The sequence below is a fragment of the Mauremys reevesii genome, linkage group 7 (genome assembly GCF_016161935.1).
Source record: "Mauremys reevesii isolate NIE-2019 linkage group 7, ASM1616193v1, whole genome shotgun sequence".
NCBI lineage: Eukaryota > Metazoa > Chordata > Testudines > Geoemydidae > Mauremys > Mauremys reevesii.
Window position 1 is genome coordinate 13,774,847 of NC_052629.1, and position 21,184 is coordinate 13,796,030.

At 38.0% G+C, this 21,184-nt stretch overlaps 1 protein-coding gene across 2 annotated transcripts in view; it reads right to left on the bottom strand.

The window, feature by feature from the left end:
- Positions 1–508: 508 nt before the first annotated feature.
- GFRA1 (GDNF family receptor alpha 1) overlaps positions 509–21,184 on the bottom strand; it is a 181,676-nt gene continuing 161,000 nt past the window's right edge. For both annotated transcript variants that reach the window (XM_039547316.1, XM_039547317.1), the window contains 2 exons: positions 3,171–3,224; positions 509–1,579 (listed from right to left, as the gene is read on the bottom strand). In XM_039547316.1, the coding sequence (XP_039403250.1) occupies positions 1,418–1,579; positions 3,171–3,224 (216 nt within the window). In that variant the 3' untranslated portion in view covers positions 509–1,417. The remainder of the gene's footprint in view (positions 1,580–3,170; positions 3,225–21,184) is intronic.

Below are 21,184 nucleotides of genomic sequence, written 5' to 3' on the forward strand. Positions count from 1 at the left end.
ACCAAGCCACTACAGTCAGGTATACAGACAGCCCTTAGGAGACATGCTGCCTATCTGATGACATTTAAAGCTTTAAAAAATCCCTTCTAGATATTGCAGAAAATCATCATGATTCAGCATAGGATGTTGGTGTCACCAAATGAAAACAAAAGTGTTTAAATCATGTGCATTGGCAATACTGCCATTAAACCATTTATGGGCCCCATCTCGCAAACCCTTACTCATATCAGCAGTCCCATGGGCTGGAGTGGGAGTACTAGTGTGAGTAAAAACTACTTACATAGATGAGGGTTGCATGACTGTACCCATAACTGAAGCAATGATCCCTTTACATGTTGATTTTAGCAGTATAAGAAATGATACACAATTTAAATTTCACATTTCTGCTTTATGTCCTACTTTCAGTCTATAATGGTGTGATCGGAGAGCTAAGGCATAAAGCTCCTTTAACTTTTAGAGTTGATATACTATGTAAATATAAGCAGATAATGCGTTTTAGTAGATGAAATAAATTGCATGTCATTTTTATTAAACCAACAGTAAAATAACTAGACTGTATTATTACAATAGAAGTATAGAAGACCAACAATTGTACAATTTAAACTCTTTAGCAAAATTTGTTTCTATGATGTATATCCTTGTAAATTTAAATAAATTTAGCATTATGAAGTGTTCGCAATGATTGCTTCTTGTTAATTTAAGGAATTTTCACCTCTTGTTAAGGCTAAATGTAAGTAAAATTTAGAAGTACTAGTAAAAGTAAAAGTTTATCACACTCTGTTTTTTATGAGATTTTAACTAAAAGATGTACATTACATCTGTATGTGACTTATAATGGCTTCTCAGCAGGGAATGCAGAACCACTTACGTTACATAAACATTTAAAGAGGAGAATGCTAATACATTGAAAGAGTTAAACATCAGTAGCAATCTATCAAATGAAGACATTTCATGAAGTCCACTCTCTGGGAGAACATTCACCATGAGACAAAAGCCTGGCATCCTCGTTAGTCTGATGTTCATTTAATTTTAAAATCAAAATCATTATATGAGATAAATAGGATCTTAAGAAAACTGACATCTTCCTTCTCAGGTAAAGGCCAGAATTGAAATAATAATAAAAAATCCAAACAGATTGCTTTACAGGCAAATTTACATACTGTCTCTTTAAAACACTGCATGCCCAAAAGCCTTTTGGGTTTGGAATGTACCACTGCATCAAATATCTCACAAAGCCCCTAAATATCACAAGAAGCTTTAAAAAAAAAAAAGGAAAAAGAAAAAGAAAGAAAAATTCCAGTTGAATGAAACTGTTTTAGCAGAGTGCTTCAACTTAGCTCCTAGAACTGGAATTTCAGATAAACAACAGAGGACAGGGAACAGATTTTTTTTTTTAACGTGTCCTTTTGTAATGCAGCTACAAGGTTTCTGATGAACTTAAGAACAAAGAGATTGAGAGTGCAATTGTCATCAATATGAGCAGTGTGCTTAGACTGAAGCTTGTAGGAAGAGCAGATGAATTCTCTGACGATATGTGACTGGTGGAGACTCTGACTGTGTTGTCCTTCCCAATAGCATTCTGCAAGAGACAACACTTTCCTTGGTCACTGTTAAGCATTTTCATTATACTTTAATATATTTAGATGCACTTAATAAAATTCATCCAGTCAGTTTCTCTCCCTCCAATTTCATGTATTTCACCACTATGAATTTAAGTATATGAGAAGGATAAAACAGGATGTCAAAATGACAGTGGTATTAAAATACAATTTGATTGTAACTATCAAAACACTTTTAAAGGACACCATCAAAGTAATCAGGTGGGGGAAAAAAAGAATAAATAAAAAATGACATACTTTGAGAGATGACCCAATTGGAAGATCTAACCTTCTAAAATCAAGCAATATTTTAAAGAGATCTGTGTTCAACATGGAAATTCATTTTTAAAAAGCAGATGCAGGACTTACTATGAAGTCTGTCTTGGGTAGCCAACAGCAAGGATTGTTTGAAAACAAAGTATTGCTGGCAGGGGCGGCTCTACCTTTTGCGCCCCAGCAATCGCGCGCGGCGAGCGCCGCCGACCGCGGGGCTCCGGGCACTGCTGCAGAGAGTCCGGGTCGCGGCTGCGCTCGCTGCTGGACCCGCTGAGCGCTGACGGCGCGGCGCGCAGCGGCAGGATGAGCTGGGGCCCCAGCCTTTTGCCGCCCCCTAGATTTTGCCGCCCTAGGCACCAGCTTGTTTTGCTGGTGTCTAGAGCTGCCCCTGATTGCTGGATCCCTATAGGTAAGACTGGAACCACCGTCAGAGTAGGCTTATGGGTTGCCCTAGCAACTGGAGCAATGTCCATTTAGTTTCTTTTCCCAGTTGCTGGATTGTTATATACCCTGTGTTTTCATGTACTAATGCTACATACAGTAAAGCAGTATCTTATGCAGCTGTACATTACACACAGTAAAACAACAGGATAATATTAGGGGCAGATTGGCAGGTCATGTGCAGGTACGCAGGGGACAGTACACAAGGAGTATTCTTTAACCCCTGGGCCAGCAGAAAGGTTACAGTTTAGTTTAGTTTCCATGAGAGTCAATCTTCCACCTCTAGGGATGGTCCTTATTGGTCAGGTTTGAAGGAGGCTGGTGGAACAGCATAGGGAAAGGTTCCAAGTCTCCAGGGGCTGTCAGTCTAGCTCCTAATGTATTATATAACTGTCATTTCATTTATCCTAAATCAGTATTCTGTCAGCCATAAAATGAAATCTGCTTTATTTCTGGGACTTGGTAAATGCCATATGATTACATGTTCCTGCAGATTACTAGCTAATTACACTTCCTAGGTGCAACACTAATTACTATTTGACCTGCAAAATCAGTTCTTGGGAAGCCGAGTGGAAAGAGGTCTCGGAGGGAATCCCAACAACTATGTGGGAATTAAAATGTAATTATCTCACCAACGCATGGTCCCAGGGTAGCAAACACTTTGGGCCCAATCCCGAGCTCCTGACTCAGGCAAAACCTCCTTTATTATGATAACTTGGTACCCAGCCATGAGCATATTGATGGGAATTTTGTCTGAGGAAAGAGTCCAGGATTGGGTCCTGGATTATTACATTTCAGATTGATATTTGTATTATGAAAAATAAAGTGCTACTGTAATAGGATCCACATTCTTACCTCATTAAGACAGAGTTCTGTGTCTACAGATTCGTTGGATTTCCGCTTCTGTGCCTATAGACAAATGCAAACGTTACACAGTATAGATGTATATTTACACATATAATATGGATATTTCTGTTTGAAGAAGCTCTTCTTGATTGTTCTGTTTCATATGAACATGCCTCTATAGTAAGTGAGTAGGAAGGAAAAGCAAATAGTAAAATAACGGTCTTGAAGTAACAATATAATCTCAATGCTTGTCTTCGTAGAGCCTTAGTGGATGGCAAGCTGGGGTGTGACTCTACAGAACGGTAACTAGCCATTATATTTCAAATGGTAGTTCATCAAAACACACAAATGAACTTTTAATGTGCAGTAGCTGGGTCCACGTAGCCAGTTAGCGCAAGGCAAACTAGTGCACTGCATATTTACCGCCTGGTTTGCAGCGCATTAAATCCCCATGTAGACAAGCCCTTTCAGTTTTAATCCCCACTGTGAATTTAAAATACAAATTTTGAAAAAGCCAGTATGGATAAGGGCATAAGGCACTCAGCTATTATCATGATGAGTGCCACAGAAATGCCTACATATAAATCAAGTCAGTAATCAAGGGTCTATGTAAAAGGCACGTATGTTCCTGGTAGAGAAAAATGGAATATGATCACGCTTTCAGTAAATATTAACTAACACTAGTGCATCTTAACTAGAAAATATGGACTTTGACCATTGTATTCTTCAGAGTTAGGAAAATATACACCATATTTCAAAGTGTTTTACTTCTGCTAATAGTTAGAATTTTACCCAGATATAAGATGGCCAATAATTTTTTTTTTAAATAAAAATATATTAATTTCTGTGTCATGCTACAGCCACAAAGTCTGTTCTGGAAAGTTACCAGATTATGCAAACAGAACAACATTTACTTCCTTTAACGAACGTACCTATAAATCAAACTGAAGTCAGAGGATCAGGGGGATTGGATACCAGGTGCCCCACCTCACTGGTGAGTGCTCCAACCACCAAATTATATAGTCATTCTCTCTCTCTCTCTCTCTCTCTCTCTCTCTCATTTCCCCACCTCATTTTTTCCTCATTATTTATCTACAGTGGAAGAGCTTTAACAGGAGAACCTGAGGGGGCACCTCATTAGAATATCCCATGGCCCAGTGGTTAGGGCACTCACCTGTGAAGTTGCAGATCCCCGTTCAAATTCCTTTTCCCCCTCAGGCAGAGTGGGGACTGGAATCAGAGGTCTCCAACATCTCAGGTGTGTATCCTAACCACCAGGCTAAAAGTTATGAGGGATGTCATCCTGAGTCTCATTTTCTGTTAGCTTGTCTGAAGGGCCCAATTCAGTAGGTGAGTTCTGAGCATGGTTACTCGGTCGGGTCCCACAGGGGAATTAGGGAGAGGATCCCCAGTCTGTGCATTGTTCTGGGGCTTAGGTGTGGGACTGCAGTGCATATGTGCAGAGGTAGAAACACAGGCACCTACTGAACTTTTACCCCAAAAATTTCAGTGCTGAGCAAGTTTTGGCACCTACAGAGTTCAGCAGCAGCAGCTGAGGTTTTTTTTTTTGTGAATCCCAGTGGTGCCCGATTCTGGGATTCAGGCACCGAAAGTGGTAGGTAGGCACCTAAGTCTTTTGTGAGTCTAGCCTCTAGCTGAAAAAATAAAACCCTGGCAGTGCATTTTGAGTGTTATTTGGCCAGATTAGAAATGACTTTCTCTGGTGACTGCAATGCTGATTTCACTCCTCATTGACTTGCCACAAGGGGAAACATGAAAAGCAAGGAGAAACCAAAGTGGAACCTAATCCTGCATTTCTTTTTCACCACATCCTTCCACTGAGTCAAATGGGAACATGGAGATCCAAAGAACATAGGATGGGATCATTGGTTTTTACAGGATAAATTATGGAAGGCCTTCGTTGAGATTTTCTACCTCCTTGCTATGTGCTAGATACTCAAGTTCTTAAACACGCTTCTGTCTACTGCCCATGTGTATTTCCTAGTAGCTATGCCTGGCTTGGGTTACAGAATACTGTACCATTTAGGACACTACTATTTCGAATTAGCTTCTGCTCTATACAAAGGATTAAATTTTATCTTTTCTTAAGACTTAATATAGCTCTCAAAAATGAAAAGAGAGAACAAGGTCATGTTCCTCTTCCACTACACTCATCTTGAAAAGAAACATAACCAGCACAGCACAGAAAGTATATTTTAGAAAAAAACTGTTTTTAGGGTGAAATCAACAATTATCAGGTAGAATCCAAAATCAACAACAAAAACTTTTCAATAATTTTGATCATCATTCACTGGGTTTAAATTTGGAAGAGTGATCTATATATTTAATGAGGAGCATTTTAACAACAATTAATACATTTATTCACCTGCTTCAAATAGAACAGATGGTTCCTTGATCCTTTGGATTTAAAAAAAGTAATTTTTGTTTATTTTTTGTAGTGAGGGGGGCGGGTTTGCAGGAAAAAAAATAGCTTCGAGGCTTTATCTGCCAAGTTTCAAATTGGAAGAATAGATTTTTACTGCTGAGTTATAAACCTGAAAAAATGGTTATAATGGAAATGCTGGCATAGGCTTCACTACTATAATAGAATGGTGTATCACTAAATCACAAGTAATTTTGCAGGTGGAGGGGGCCGGGAAAGAACCTGTGGGCAGAAGAGTGCACTATGGGAAGCTTATATCAGTAATTACATCCTAAAGGGAAAATCCTTCCTGCCCCACACAAAGAGAAGAGAACACAGCAAAACGGATGGTGCTGTGCTTCACGGGAAAGGAGTGCTTTACTTGGAGAGCCAAGTCAGGACTCACGCACTACTGATGGTCTTGATGCACATGCACCCACACACAAAAATGAGAAACGGTGTGGAGCCCCATTATCTGTCTACAAAATATCCCAAAACCTCATACAAGAGAAGGAGGTTTGCATCCCTTGCATGCTGCAGTTCTGGCAGGGGAAATTCTGCACCTCAAGATGCAGGAGGCTTTGGGGGAACACAGCTGTGCCTTACACAGGCTACTGTAAATGCCATCCCCAGCCTCAAAGATCTCCTCAGGACAGTGCAATTCCATGCCTGGTACACAGGAACAGGTTTGTCCCTAAGGTATTAAGAGCAGCCTTTTCAGTCAGAGTAAAGATAAAAATAAAACACACAAATGACTAATAAGACTACAGTAGAACTTCAGAGTTACAAATACCAGAGTTACGAACTGATCAGTCATCCATACACTCCATTTGGATCAAAAGTGTGCAGTCAGGCAGCAGAGACAAAAAGAAAAAAGCAAATACAGCACAGTGCTGTGTTAAATGTAAACTATTAAAAAAATAAAAGGAACCTTTAAAAATGGATTTGACAAGGTAGGAAACTGTTTCTCTGTTTGTTTTATTTAAATTAAGATGGTTTAAAAGCAGCATTTTTCTTCAGCATAGTAAAGTTTCAAAGCTGTATTAAGTCAATGTTCAGTTGTCAACTTTTGAAAGAACATTTTACGAGTTATGAGCATTTCAGAGTTACGAACAGCCTCCATTCCTGAGGGGTTTATAACTCTAAGGTTCTCCTGCATATTTCAAAATTAGACTTATTTTCAGGCTTCCCATAATGCCTGAGCCCGCTATAAGAACGTTCATGAGAATTTTTTTACTGACTGAAATGAGAGCAGAATTGGGCTTTTAAAAAAAATCAATGGAAAAGAAGTTTTAAAATAATTCTAAAGAAAAGAGGTCTGGGATCTGTGTTACTGGCTAAAATCAAATCTGCTAATGATTCATACAACACTCAGCTGTAATCTACTGCTGAATGTAGAATGAGTAGTTACACAGGTAATAGACTGACTGACCTAAAAAACCTCCAAATTACTATACACCTTTTTCTTTTGTTACCATAAAAACAAGTAGTAACTTTGTTTAACTACAGGTCTTAAAGCCCATCCTGCAAGGAATGATTAAGAAGGTTTGAGTTGGGTTGACTGATAACTGTGGTTTTGCAGGAAACTCCTGTATGGTTGGACTCAGAAATGCTGGCCAGTCTTAGGAAGCTGCCTCAGTTTTGTCTTTTGTCATCAGTCTTGTGCTGAGTTACCCTTTTATATTTTGTAAAACATGCCCCTTAAGTTTGTAACTAACCTAGTTACTATGGTAGAAAAGCAAAGATTCATATTTAAGAATCTGAACAGTCATGAACTCTGATGAAATTTTCATTACACTGCACATCTATCAGGAGTCTTAGTTTAGTTTGGGCAGTCTCAGGGTTTTAAACCACTCTCTCCACCCCCCATAAGGGACCATGCCCAAGCCAATGTCCTGGCTGGTACAGAAAGCTTCCCAGCCCATTTTGGAAAAGAACTAGTGCCTCAGGCCCAGCAGAGAGCTGACAGATGTTCTTCCTGGAGGGGAAGGAGAACCAGAGCTAGCAGAGCAACTAGCTGTTTCCCTGGAAGGCACATGGTACTGCTACATAGCCTATGTCCATATTACAGCTGGAAGCAAGCTTGCGCTAGCTCAGCTTGAGCTAGCACACTGAAAACAATAGTGTGGATGTTGCAGCTTGGGCTCTCAAGCCCACCCAACCCCATGGGTCTGAGCTTGGGAGGCCACCGATTTTCTGGCTTATAGTGCAGTGATTTTGTTTCACATACAATGTAGTGTTCATATAGGTTATTCAACGTGCGCTAGAGGTCCACTTGTGGACTGTTCCAAACCAAAGTGAGTTTTAATTTGGGAGAAGAAGGGAGCAATGGAGTACTCAGCCTGAAGAGTAAGAGGCACAGAATGAGCAGCTGATCCTGCACACCAGTACTTCTTTGATAGTTTGGTCTTCAGGTTTCATGAGGGAATATATACTTTACAGGCCTCATTGCTTAGATACTATGGTGATAAGCAATATAGCTATAACTAAGACAGATACGTATATTTCATCCTTGTTTTCAGGTTATTTTAATGGGTGTGGCTTTGCCATCCTTTCAAATTCTTGGCTAGCTATAAGCATATTAACAAGGAGAAGAAGAAATCTCCCCAAACACCCTCTGGCTGACCCCACTCCTGAAATATTCATAACAAATGACTGTGTTCTCTTTGTTCTTTTCTAGTGTTGATTAGAGATTTACTATGCAACCAACCTGTTTTCCTAACAGCAGGACACAAACAATAAACAGAAAAATGCGCAGAGTGTAAAAATGCAATCAGTTTAACTCTTCTGCACTCACTAAGTGCTAGCTGCATCTATCACACTTGTCAATAGTATTTTCTTATTACTACAGTGGTACAACAGTATGCTGCAATATAAATTACTTTTAGCGGGAAAACAAGCAAAGTGCATGTCAGAGACAGAGTATACTAAAATAATGATCTAATTCAGCATACAATAATTCTGAATCCTGTGCCTCACAGCCTGGTGTAATGCTATTTATGCTTTGTAGATTCTCACCATGAAGCAGCCAGATTTTTTTTTCGCTGAATCAGCCCCAAAGACGCTACCTTGGAGCACAAATTTTATGTGTGGTCATTTTGCCTAACAGTATCATCCCATTTGGTACAGTAAATACATTTTAATGGTAGATATTACCAAAAATTTCTGGTGTCACTCTTCAATGCTAGGAACAAAATACATAGTGAGTAACTTACAATACATAGTAAGTCTTCTTGTATGTGTGTGCATGCCAATGCCCATAGGCAGCTGAAATCTGGCTCATTTCTATAACCCTCTCTTATCAGGGCACACAATATTCATAAAGCCCAGGGAAGGCAGATTACCTGCAAAGTTTCCTTTCCCCCTCCGCACAGGGCATCCTGCTGTTTGTGTTTGAGTGAAATTTGTGTGCTCAAGTTTTAGGAGTAAGGTAACTAAGCTGTGCGACCACACAATAGATATCCGTCTCAGGACTCTGCGGAAAACAAATCCTTCCTGACTGTGCATGGCCAGATACACAGATCTTCAGTTAGTTTTTGAGTGAGCACAGTACAGAATGCAATACACAGACTAGTCCGCCAAAAACGACTGACCTAGGATCTTCTGAATATCTAACCTTACATGGTGGTAAAGTAACTAGTTCTGGGTTTGCTTTCCTTTTCACTCACTCATTTATTTGAGTTAAATGACTTCAGATAGCCCTAGATTCTTGTTTCCTATTTTTAGGGGATATTGTGCAAGGTTCCTAATATTGTCTTTTTATGGATATGCCTCAAGGAAACATTTTTGCATTAAGAAAGGCAGAGAAGAAAAGAGAATACTAAAAAGCATAGGCAGAATAACTTTTCCTAGCCTAATATCCTAACAACTTAGGCTCCTTGGATTTTTTGCCCCTCAGCTATAACACTAAACACCATGTAATCCAAAATCTAGTACTTTGGGATTTTATTATTAAAATCCATCATCCCAGTGATTCTCTACTGCCACCAACCCAGCGACTTATATACTAGTTATAAGTAGCATCTAGATATTGTGCACTGTAATTCAGTTAAAGAAAACAAAAGTGAATATAAAGCTTTTAAAGTCCTATTTGAACACAGTCATATTTTAACTTTAAATAAAGAAACTCCACGGTTGAAATCCTGAACCCATTGACTTTACTGGGGGCCGGGATTTCATCCCACATGTCTAAGCACTAGTGATACTCCTGCTTTCAGTAACCCCACATATCCCGTGAGAGGTTACACCTTAAATGTGCTACTCACAAGCAAGTTCCCATTCACATTTATCACAAAATCTCTGCACAGTTTGACATGATTGTTCACAATTGGGAGTCTCTGCTTGAGAAAAGCCTAGGAGTGGCATAGCAGGTCAGGATTCAGCTGCATTGAGAGCTGGGTGGGGAAGCAAGCCAGTTGCCTGCCAAGGCTGGCTATATGATATGTACACAGCCCCATGCTGCCAATGGAGGGGAAGGCAGAGTGGGAAAACTAGGCCACGAGTTGCCTCCACACTCCAGCAGCAGGACCAGAGGAAAGGCAACTCGCATTTCTGCAACCAGGAGGTGAAAGCAAGCTGGCTTGTATGAACATCTATCTGTGGACAAACCTGAGCAGCTGTTGTGGTGCTTGTGCAAGACGCTGTTCTCCAGAATGATGCCTGGCTTAAGCAACGGATATTAGTGCCTCTTTCTTGAGCACTACATTGACTCAGAAATGTTAAGGGGAAAAGAATTGTCATAAACATTTGTCTAGAGAACCTACTGACCGAGTCTTTTTTAAGAAACTAAATTGTTGAGGATTTTCGCATCTATTAACCATATAGTAAATCTGTGTATATGTGCATGTGTACCTGCTGTGAGCATGCGCGCACCCACAGAATATAGTGGTCCACTTTAAAAACCTGACAATTCCCTCGAAGAAAACCTTAGATAATTAAATGGAAGCGTTCACGATAGTTCCTGTAGTAAGTATAGGGAAGTAAATGGGAAAACTGCAGATAATCTAAGATAAGATTATCTATATCAGGGGTCGGCAACCTTTCAGAAGTGGTGTGCCGAGTCTTCAAATATTCACTCTAATTTAAGGTTTCGCATGCGAGTAATACATTTAAACATTGTTAGAAGGTCTCTTTCTTCAAGTCTATAATATATAACTAAACTATTGTTGTATGTAAAGTAAATAAGGTTTTTAAAATGTTAAGAAGCTTCATTTAAAATTAAATTAAAATGCAGAGCCCCCCGGACCAGTGGCCAGGACCCGGGCAGTGTGAGTGCCACTGAAAATCAGCTTGTGCTGCCGCCTTTGGCACGTGTGCCATAGATTGCCTACCCCTGATCTATATAGTAAAATTGGCAACTATGAATGCGTACACACCTGAATGCAAGTATATTTGTTTTGCTACATCTGTACTTATGTGACTATCCCTGATGGGAAGTTTTATTACATCACCAACATGATTTAGTGATTGCTTTATAAAAATAATTAAATCTTGATCAACTATGATTTAGAACAACTGTTGAATTTTGCATTTATGGTCTCAATCAATCCACTCTCATGAGGTGACATAGAAATGCTTTTCTTATTAAAGCTGTATGGAGAAAAAAGTGTTTTAAAGGCCCTAAGCCTGCAATTAGGCACCGACAATTATGGAGCTGGGGCCTTAGTGTACAAGTCGCACTTGCTAGGTACTTAAACTAATTTTTAGCATTAAAAATACCATTCAGAATAAAATCACTCATTATATAGGAGGAAGGAACATTAACTTTTAAAAGAATGAAATAAAGCTTATCCAGGTAAGACTGTAACAGGAATAACCTGCATTTTCTGACAATGAGAAGGCAATAGACATTACAAGAAATCAGCCAGAAGCAAAAATCCAGCATAGAAAATTTCAGCCCAAACAGGTAAGGTTTTGGCAAAAAAATTATAAGCCATTGAAAACAGGCTCTTATAAATGGGAAGTGTTAGACTACCAGCTCTGCCTGTAATAATTTATTCTTATTTTCATTAGAATAATGCTACCTTTAGTGAATCTTTCCCCATCATTTTCCAGTGAGGCATTCACACTTACCATTGGTATTCTGGGTTATTAAATTCCTAGATCACTTTAATTCTTGAAAGTAAAACTAGTATCATGCTAATACTCCTTGTGAACGTTTTATTTTCTACCATATACTCATGTTCCAAAGGATTTAAGTGAGGACAAAAAAAATGTTAAATCAGTCCAATAAGTCCTATCAACTGCCCTCCATTAGTTAAGCTATCCCTTATGCATCATCCTACCCACACTGGAGACAATAGGACTTTGATGATTTTACTTGAATGGGAGCAGAATTGAGCCCTGAGACAGGGATGAAAACCTGGCCCCACGGAAGTCAATGGCAACACTTCTATTCACTTTAGTGGGCCAGGATTTCACCCCAAGGACTTAGTCTGTCTCTGGTATTACACGTGAACAATCCTCTCTCATACAAACAGCCTCACTGAAGTCAATGGAGCTATCTGAGTGAGTGGGAAATATTTATCAGAGTAGGCGTTTGTACAATCAAACCTAATTTTCTATTTCCCATATTCTTTATGAGTTTTATCCTGCTCCCATATAAGTCAATAGGAGTTTTTACATTGACTTATATGGGAGTAGGATAAAACCCTATGTAACTTTCTAACATCTACTTGTATCTGCTATGAATAATTACTCAAATTTGCTGTAGGGAAAAAAGTCCTATACAACTTTTTGTCACAAATAAAATGCTCACTGCATACATACGTGCGCATACAAACAAAATGAATGGGCATTTTAAATTCTTAGCAATTATGCATCACATTTTGGAAAATTATGAGTCCATGATAATCAGATTATGCAAATAATTATCAGATTATGCAAAATTATATTCACAGGAAATAATTCTGTTTTGTTTCATTGCCCAAATCAGCCACAGAAATGATGGAAAGCTTATATTCAAGCAGAATAATGTAATGCAGAAAAATGTAAGTATTATAAATAGACAAATCCTAATATTTTGCATAGGTTCCATGTATAAAAATAGCACTAATTGTCACCTCTGGCAGTGAGCCTCATCAGAGAGGCCAAGGATTTATGAGCATATGATTATAAAATTCCATAGTGTTTCAGATGTTTCTTTCCAGTTTTCCTTCTCTTTGAGATTCACTGCTCTGTAAGGACAGGAAAGATCTCGTGCTCAGAGATTTTGTAATTCCTTGGTGGCTTCAAGGTGCAATGTACACAACATTTTAACATCTTTTGTGGGGGCCTACATAGAAATTATAAGGTTCTACCAGCATATACATGCTGCAGTGGAGACTCGAGTGGACTACCTGAATAGGACCGTGTTTAAAGGATTGTTGGGGCAAATGTTTTCCTGAATGTGCAGGAGCTACACTAATATATGCAAAATTGGACAATTAAGGGTATACATGATTCGAGTGCACAAATAAAATTTTACATTTATATAGAATGTTTAATCCCAAAAGACCCTAAAGAAATTAATGTATACACATTCAACTTCTTCAACTCTTTTTTTTATGCCATCACATTTTGGTGGGAGGCAGCCAATAGTAAAGAGTACAATGAACAATAACATTTGTTTAGCATATGATTATTGTAAACGTTTGCATGGATACACAAATTGAAGACACAAATTTAGGGTTAGGTTTTCAGAGTTAGATGCTTGTAACTGTATTGCATTCATCTGTGCATGCTTAGTTTATAAGACCAATTACCCAACCTGCTGGCACAAATCTGGTATTTGTCATGGCACATGATCATCTAGGCATCAAACTCACCATATGGACATACCTGAGTCACACATATACATCAAAGATTGTTAGGCACACACAAATGTATGCGTGTGTAGCTCTGACACACAAATATATGTGTGTGTTGCTCTGTACCTCTAACTTGGAATTTCTGGCCATTAGCACCAAGAGGAGCCTTCTGAAAAGGTAACAACTCTCTGACAGAAGAAATACACAGTAAAATACTGCACTTAGTAAATTAGTGCCCTGACTACCTAATTCTGTTTTCAAAAGCCTATGGGGAAGGATAATCCTATAATTCTTCTGGATATACATGCTGTGTGAACCTATGAAAAAAAAATCCTGCATTGTGCACAACAGTCTGTTTATTTGTGGCTCACAGAGCAAGCTAAGCACACAGGAGGGCTTAACATGAGGTAGAATGGTTGAGGCCAATCCACTGATTAGTACCAGGATCCTGTATGAAATATTTAGGATCTTATTCTCCAAAGTAAAGAATAAAATAAACAACACTTCAAACTCCCGTTGATTTTGAAGGTGAGGGACTAAAATGGGTGACAGCTTCTTATGTTTCAGAACTGAATAATAGATTGAAAAAGTGGTTTGGTAGAATGGTTTAAGGGTAGTGCAGAGATCTATTATTCAAGTGAGGCAGCTGATTAGAAGTCATAGGAGAAAAGGTCAGTAGGGAATAACAGAGATTTGATTTATTTCCAGTATTTGATTGTAAATGTGCACTGAAGACTGCAGGTAAAATGAGAAGACAGGTTAAAAGCAGAATAAAAACATATTTATGTTCACATCTTTTTTAGCATTAATGCTTTTTATTAAGAGTGTATGTTAGCCAATTTGGTTAAAAAGCTGTTTTTCATTTTCTCTCCTATAAACCTGGCTCAACTACTATGAAGATATAGGCATGTATGAAGGAAGTATGTATTTTGCTCTTCTACCTATGCTACCTTTACAGCTCATGATACAATAATTTCAATGTATAGTTTAGAATGACTGTTTTTAAGTTTTTATTATATTTTAGTCATTTATTAATTCCACTCTATTTCTTTCATTTACTGCTGGTTGTGGGAAGGAAACTATTCCCATGTTGTTATTGTGTTTAATGAAAGAATTTTCATCTTATCCTTTGTATAATACCAAGGGCTTTTGTTTTCTAAAGTTTATTTTATAATAAGGCAAGTATAGGTGCAATGACCGATAAAAAATGTCATGTATATAAACAACAGCACTCTGTTATAAAGTACACCTGAAGAGAATTTACATCACTGTAATAATGGAGTTAGTCGAGTCCAAATCTACACCAGTGTAACAGCGCAGATTTGGACCTAAGGGGATTAGTTCTCCAGGCCAGCCTAGCCAGCGCCGGTGTGGAGACCCTTCCTGTGTTACACAGGCACAGCACTACTTCCACTCAGCAAGTGACCTGCCCTTACACACAGCTCCTATTTGGGGCATGTGTGCAGAGAGCCTTGTACTCAGCCTCAACACTGGAGTGAATTTCATAATAGTGTGATCTGGCGGATTTCTTAACTGGATACGCAAAGGTAAAGTAAGAGAGCTGCAAGAAAGGAGAAGAGAGGAACAGAGGAAGAGATAGAAAGATAGAGGACGGTTAGAAAAGGGACTAGTGATTAAAGGGAGTTGCGGAATATCTGGGATCGAGAGGTGATGTACATGTCATTGGAAGGTGAGATTAATGGGTAAGGAATGATATCATGTAGACAGAGACAGAATTCATCCAGGTTATTGTTTCTTGAGAGTGTAATTTTCCCCATGACTACTGCTGAGATTTGTTCTGCTTCCATTTTATTCAAAAGGGAGGATCTTTTCAATAGCATAAGAGAGCACTTTAAAAAGGGACATTACTGTTCAGGGCTGGCATTCTAGTACTTGGCACATTGTGGCTGCCAGTATGATGGGGACATTTAGAGCTCCAGAAGTAAGATTACAAACTTCGTGCTGGAGGGGGAAGTGTGGTCATGGGACGAGGATGTAATATGATAGAGATGCTGAGCACTGTTGAAACTTCCATCACGTTGCAGAATCTGTCAGTTTAGGTAAGAGGACTGTAATCAAAGCCATTAGTAGCTCATTAGGTTTTGTTTTAAGGTACGTGGAGAACAGGTGATGAAGATGCTTGTTTGATATTTGTTGTATCCTAAACCAATTTTCAGTTGAGAAGGTAAGATTAGGTCATTTCTCCCATTTTTCTAGGAAAAAATTATGAAATACACAACATCATATACCTGAATGGAGGACTTTTCAACTCCATAATATTCTTAACATTGATTCAGCCAACAACAGAAATAGCCAAATTTGGTGTCTAAAGTTAGACATCAATGGACAGCTCACAGTGCACAAAATTAAGCATGGGCTTAGGTCTTTGCAGGCTTGAGGTCTAGACTGTAAGTTCTTTGGGAAAGGGTCTCCCTGTGCTATATTTGTACACTACCTACCACAATGGGGCTGTGGCTTGGAGAAGCTACTACAATATAAACAATAATTTGTAATAATAATAATGCAGGGTTCCAAATAAACACTTAATTTGAGTTACTTAAATTTTTTTCATGATTAATAAGTCAAAATAATTATCAAAATGCTTAATGAAACTATTCGTTTAATAAACAGTCAGCAAACAAAAAACTTTAATAACCGTTCTGATAACTCTTGATTTAAAAATACCTTTAAAAAAATCACTTTACTTTTCAATAAAAAAATGTAATGAAAATTTAGAAAAAGTCAGTTTTTCAGATAAAAATCATTTCTAAAAAAAGGCAGTTTTTTTGGGTGGTAAAATACTTTGTAAAATTTCAACCAGCTCTGGTAACTACCAAGCTGGTCATTTTCATATGCAAGTCTTAGAGGCGAATGTCTCTATATCCAATTACTGTACCAATCTCCTGAGGAATCCACTTTCCTTACTCTGTGTATATCTGTGTGTGTGTGTGTGTGTTTCTCTCTCTATTTGATATGCTTTCTGTGGGAGTATATTAAATTAACTCAGTTCATTGTGGTAAAATATTATTTATTATGTACGTGGCACTCAAAGTGGTTTATTGAACAAATAATACATAGGGTGAAATCCTAGCCCCATTTAAGTCAACTGGAGTTTACTTAGCTCTTTTGGTGCAAGGACTATCTTTTTGTTCTGTTGGTTACACTGCCCAGCACAATGGGGCCCTCGCCCATGACTCGGGCTCCTGGGCACTACTGTAATACAAATAATAATGACTTCAACGGGACCAGGATTTTATTCAGGGTCCCCATCCCACTAGAAACCTAGATAGGTGTACTCCTTTTGCCTGAACTAGTTTTACATTGATGTAGTAACTCCACTGAGTTCACTGGAATTAGTTCTGATTTACATTGGTGTAAATGAGTCCGGAATCATGTCCAACATCTTGTAACCAATGTTAAAATATTTAGCAAATAATGTTCTTTATACTAAGATATTAGAATTGCAGTTTGTAGTATAATGACAATATGTCTTCTATTACAGGGTGATACACTAGAATTTGTATTACTTGTAGTTATGCCCTAAAATTAAATTATAATACTGTGCACCATCTTTAAGGCCATTTTTTGCATGTTATAGTAAGTGATCTATTTTAAAGGGGAAAAATATGATGGATTTGAATTTGGAGACAGAAATGAAGTCACCTATTATTAAGAGTACCCTTAATATGATGAACCACTGTATAAAGCAATAGCACTAATTATGCATAGGCACGTTTGGCACGATCAGGAATGTTCTGATCCACAGTTAGTCTTGTGATTCCTATTTCTGCAATTATTCCTGTAAGAGGAGACTTTGTTGTAAAACAGTGAAACAACTGTGGCTTAAGGGAACGCTGCAAATGTTACATCTGTCTTTAGTAGGAGTAATTTGCTTTCTGAGAATAGAAACTATAATCTGTCCATATCTAGCAGTTGAAATTTCAGTATTCTTTAAAGGTGTGCAGTAGATTTTGGTAAAATGGTATTTTTACAAGTCATTAAATTGGTTTTTAGGAACCACACATTTGAACAATTATTAAACTATAAAACAAAATTGCCTGATTCCTAAAACTGTAATCTGAAGTTTTACAGTCAGCTATAAAAGGCTGTATTATTATAATATACTAAAAATGCTGAGACTATTACAACTTTAAAAAAAAATGAATTGTAAAATCTTTTATTGCTGATGAAATAACTCTGAACTATTATGCACTCCAATAATATATATGTACCATATTTAGGTACACTGAAAAGCGTACTATTCACAATAACATAATTTAAATTGTGATTGAACTATGCAAAATCGACCATCTCAGTTTCTTTCTATAACAGAAGTTCCTTGAACCTGACTTCCAGTATAGAATTTAAAATGTTTCATGCATTTTAGAACTAATAATTAAATATAGGGGCCAGATTTTCAAAATAGCTCTATGTGTCTAGGGCACTGATCCTCAGCTGAGGTAAACCAGTGTAGTTCCATTGAAGTCAATGGAGCTGTGCCAGTTTAAACCAGCAAAGGCTCTAGATATATATCTAAATACTGCTGTAAAAATGGTAATGGTATATGTTGATGGGCTCTCTATTAAAACACAGCAGGTTAGTCTGGAGAGGTGAAACTGAGAACAAATTGCGTTTGTCACGTGAAGCCCACCAACTGTCATTATCTCATTATATATATAACTCCCAGATAAGAATATACAGCACCATTACTGGCAAAACCAGCACCCTTTTAAATATCATCCTGACATGGACACACAAACACACATCTATTACATCAATTCCTATGCAGAGTGATATCAAGCTAGATCCTCAGCTGGTGTAAATTGGTCCATTGAAATCAATAGACCAGGGCAAAGTAAATTGCATACTGAGAAATCAATATTTATCCACCAGCCTCATGAGGCCAAATTCATGCATGGATTGATTATGCTGACTTCGACACAGTTATGGTCTATTTTGTTTACTTCTGAAACCAATTGTGGCTGCTAAAGTTAAGAGCAAGTCTATGCTAAACTACCTTCTTTTTTGGAAATCATGATGCATTATTTAGTCTCAAGTATCAGTGTACCTGCTTTCACACCTAGGAACATGGAAATTGTGTCTGATGCAGTATGACAAAGTCCATCTAGTCTAATTTCTTGTCTTTTTGAGTGGCAAGCACCAGGCGCTTTAGAGGAAGACATCAGACCACTACAGTAAGCAACTGTGAAACTAAATAGGACCTATTTTAATTATTGGGGAAAACTTCTGAGTTCTGATTCTTCTGTTTACACTGAGGTAAATCAGGAGAAGCTTTACTGAGGTCAATGGTGTTGGAAGTAGGAAATCAGCCTCTTTATTGGGAAAACACAGAATTCAGATCACTACTGTCTAAATTAGAAGATTAACTATGAAATTTTAGATTATCTTTGGCTGTCAGATACTAATATTAAAATGCAAAGCACACAGGGCTTCTTTAGGTAAAACATAATTGCTGCGGAGCCAAATTAAAAGATGCTCCTTTTGAGAAGAAAAACTGCCAATACGTGTTCTATAAATCATTTGTGCCAGCAGGCTGACCCCATTATGTCAGCTAATCCTGGAAATACAGGAGGTAAATTTAAATCTTCTAGTATGAAACATATAATCAATATTCTAAATGTTTTTCTTACAATTTATTCAGGCAGAGCAATGGGACCATTACCATCCTGTTAATCTTTTGCCACAGTCTAGAACTTTCTGAATGGTTATAATGTCTGGAAGAAGATAGCCAAAAAAGTGTTTTCTTGAGGGATGGAGCTGGAAGGGCATTTGAACAGACACCGTCACCCCTTGCTTGTTCTTTGCAGAATGGCAAAGAAGCAGACAAAACAGGAGACAATGTAGAAGGGCTGGAAGGTGAGGGTAGCAGTCAGACAAAGTAGAAAGTACTTCAGCACAGAGGAATAAAGTTCAGTGTGTCTTTATTCAGAGCACAGCCTCAGCATTTGTACTGTTCCCACATCAACAAACACCTACATGCTCACTGTGCTTCCTATTTATGTTCACCCACCACCAAATTACCAATCCATGAAGCCGCACACCTGTTGCGGCTTGATATTCAGAGCACTACACTATAGCTTTTAACCCTCTACTAATACCTACTTTACAGAAATATTATTTAACATTTATGTACTTGCAAACATTAACTAATTATAGACAGGATTCTGCCTGCAAGTACCGGACAGAAACTGATTGGTGCTGAGCACCTGCAACACTCTGGCCTCTGAGTAAAGAGTATAGTTAAGTGCTTCATTTGCATGATGTAAATTGTGCATTGGCCTCAGTCTCCTCAAACTCCGGTGTTGCCAAATCTTGTGATTTTATCACAAGTCTTGCAATATTTGGTGACTTTCTTAAAGCCTCGGCTCCTGAAGTCATGGGAATACATGAAAATCTGAGCTTTCATTTAAAAAAAAAGTTGCTTGCAGCCCTCATTTGCTGAGGAGAAAAGCTTGAAAATGTGACTCAAGTGTATTTTAAAGATTCAAAAACTAGAAGGCAAATAAAAAAGCACCCCACATTATTTTTTTAATTTCATTATTTTAAGCAAATATCATGATGGTTTGTTTCTGACAATCTTTGAACGCTTGAAGTTGATATTACTGAAATATTCCCATTTCCTTCTGCCTTTTTTAATACATGCTTTTGAGAGTACAAGAACAAGTGCACAAGAAGCCCCAGAGGTATTTGCCCTCAGTCTGAAGGGACATGCTTTGTATTGAATTATATTTGCATCCACTGTCCATATTTGTACAGGAGCACAAAAATCTTACACTCCCTTCAACATGCTGTACAAGGGCTTGAAGGATCCAGGCCTTGATAATGAATGCCCTAAGGGAAACTGTGCAACTGATCGGAAAGTAGCTGGTGTTTGTTCAAAATTTTGGTGAAAACACAGCAATTTCTGTTAAATTAACACAATCTTCAGGTACAACATATTTACTAAAACATTCCACCTCTCTCCACAAAAGTCATTATTAATTCTTCTTGTTCTGTATTTACTGATATCGTGGATCGGATGTATACAATCATTCATATATCATTTAAATATCATCTTTCTATGACCATTTATTTCTATGTGGTTGTCCTGCCAAACTTCATTATTGGCCTCACCTTGGCCCGCTATACATCCAAAGACATCGGGGAGCAGGATTTAATATTAAATCTTGAGCAGACGCACAGCACCAATGGAGTAAGAGGTGACCAGATGTCCTGATTTTATAGGGACAGTTCCGATATTCTGGGCTTTGTCTTATGTAGGTGCCTATTATTCTCCTGCTCCCGGCCCAATTTTACACATTTGCTAACTGATCACATCAAGTGCTGGAAACAGGTTATGCAGAAGAACTAGACTAGGTGCCAAAGATGGCAATGAAAGAGAACTAAACATGGAGAAAAGCCACAAGAAAGCTTTTTTAAGTATTATTTGAAAACAGTTCGTCCACACAAGGCTCAAGCTACTAGTACTCACATTTTTCTTTTCTCTCCTTTTCATGTGCGTTTTGTACACAATATTTTATGGTCTGATCCCTTGAGTGCTGAGCAGCAATTATAAAGTGCTGAGCATTTTATATAGATCTAGCCACTGCTCACTTTATTTTTTATTTTATTTTTTGCATGCATTGGGGAACTTCCCTAGAATCAGGGTATATTGAAGTGCTTATAAGTATTGTTGAAGTCAGGCGTTCACCTGATAAACATGAAGTACTGAGATAATTTTGGGACATAATAGAATATATTATGCTAATAAAGTAATTCACTTGCAAACTAGCAGAAAACCTAAAGCAAAAGCC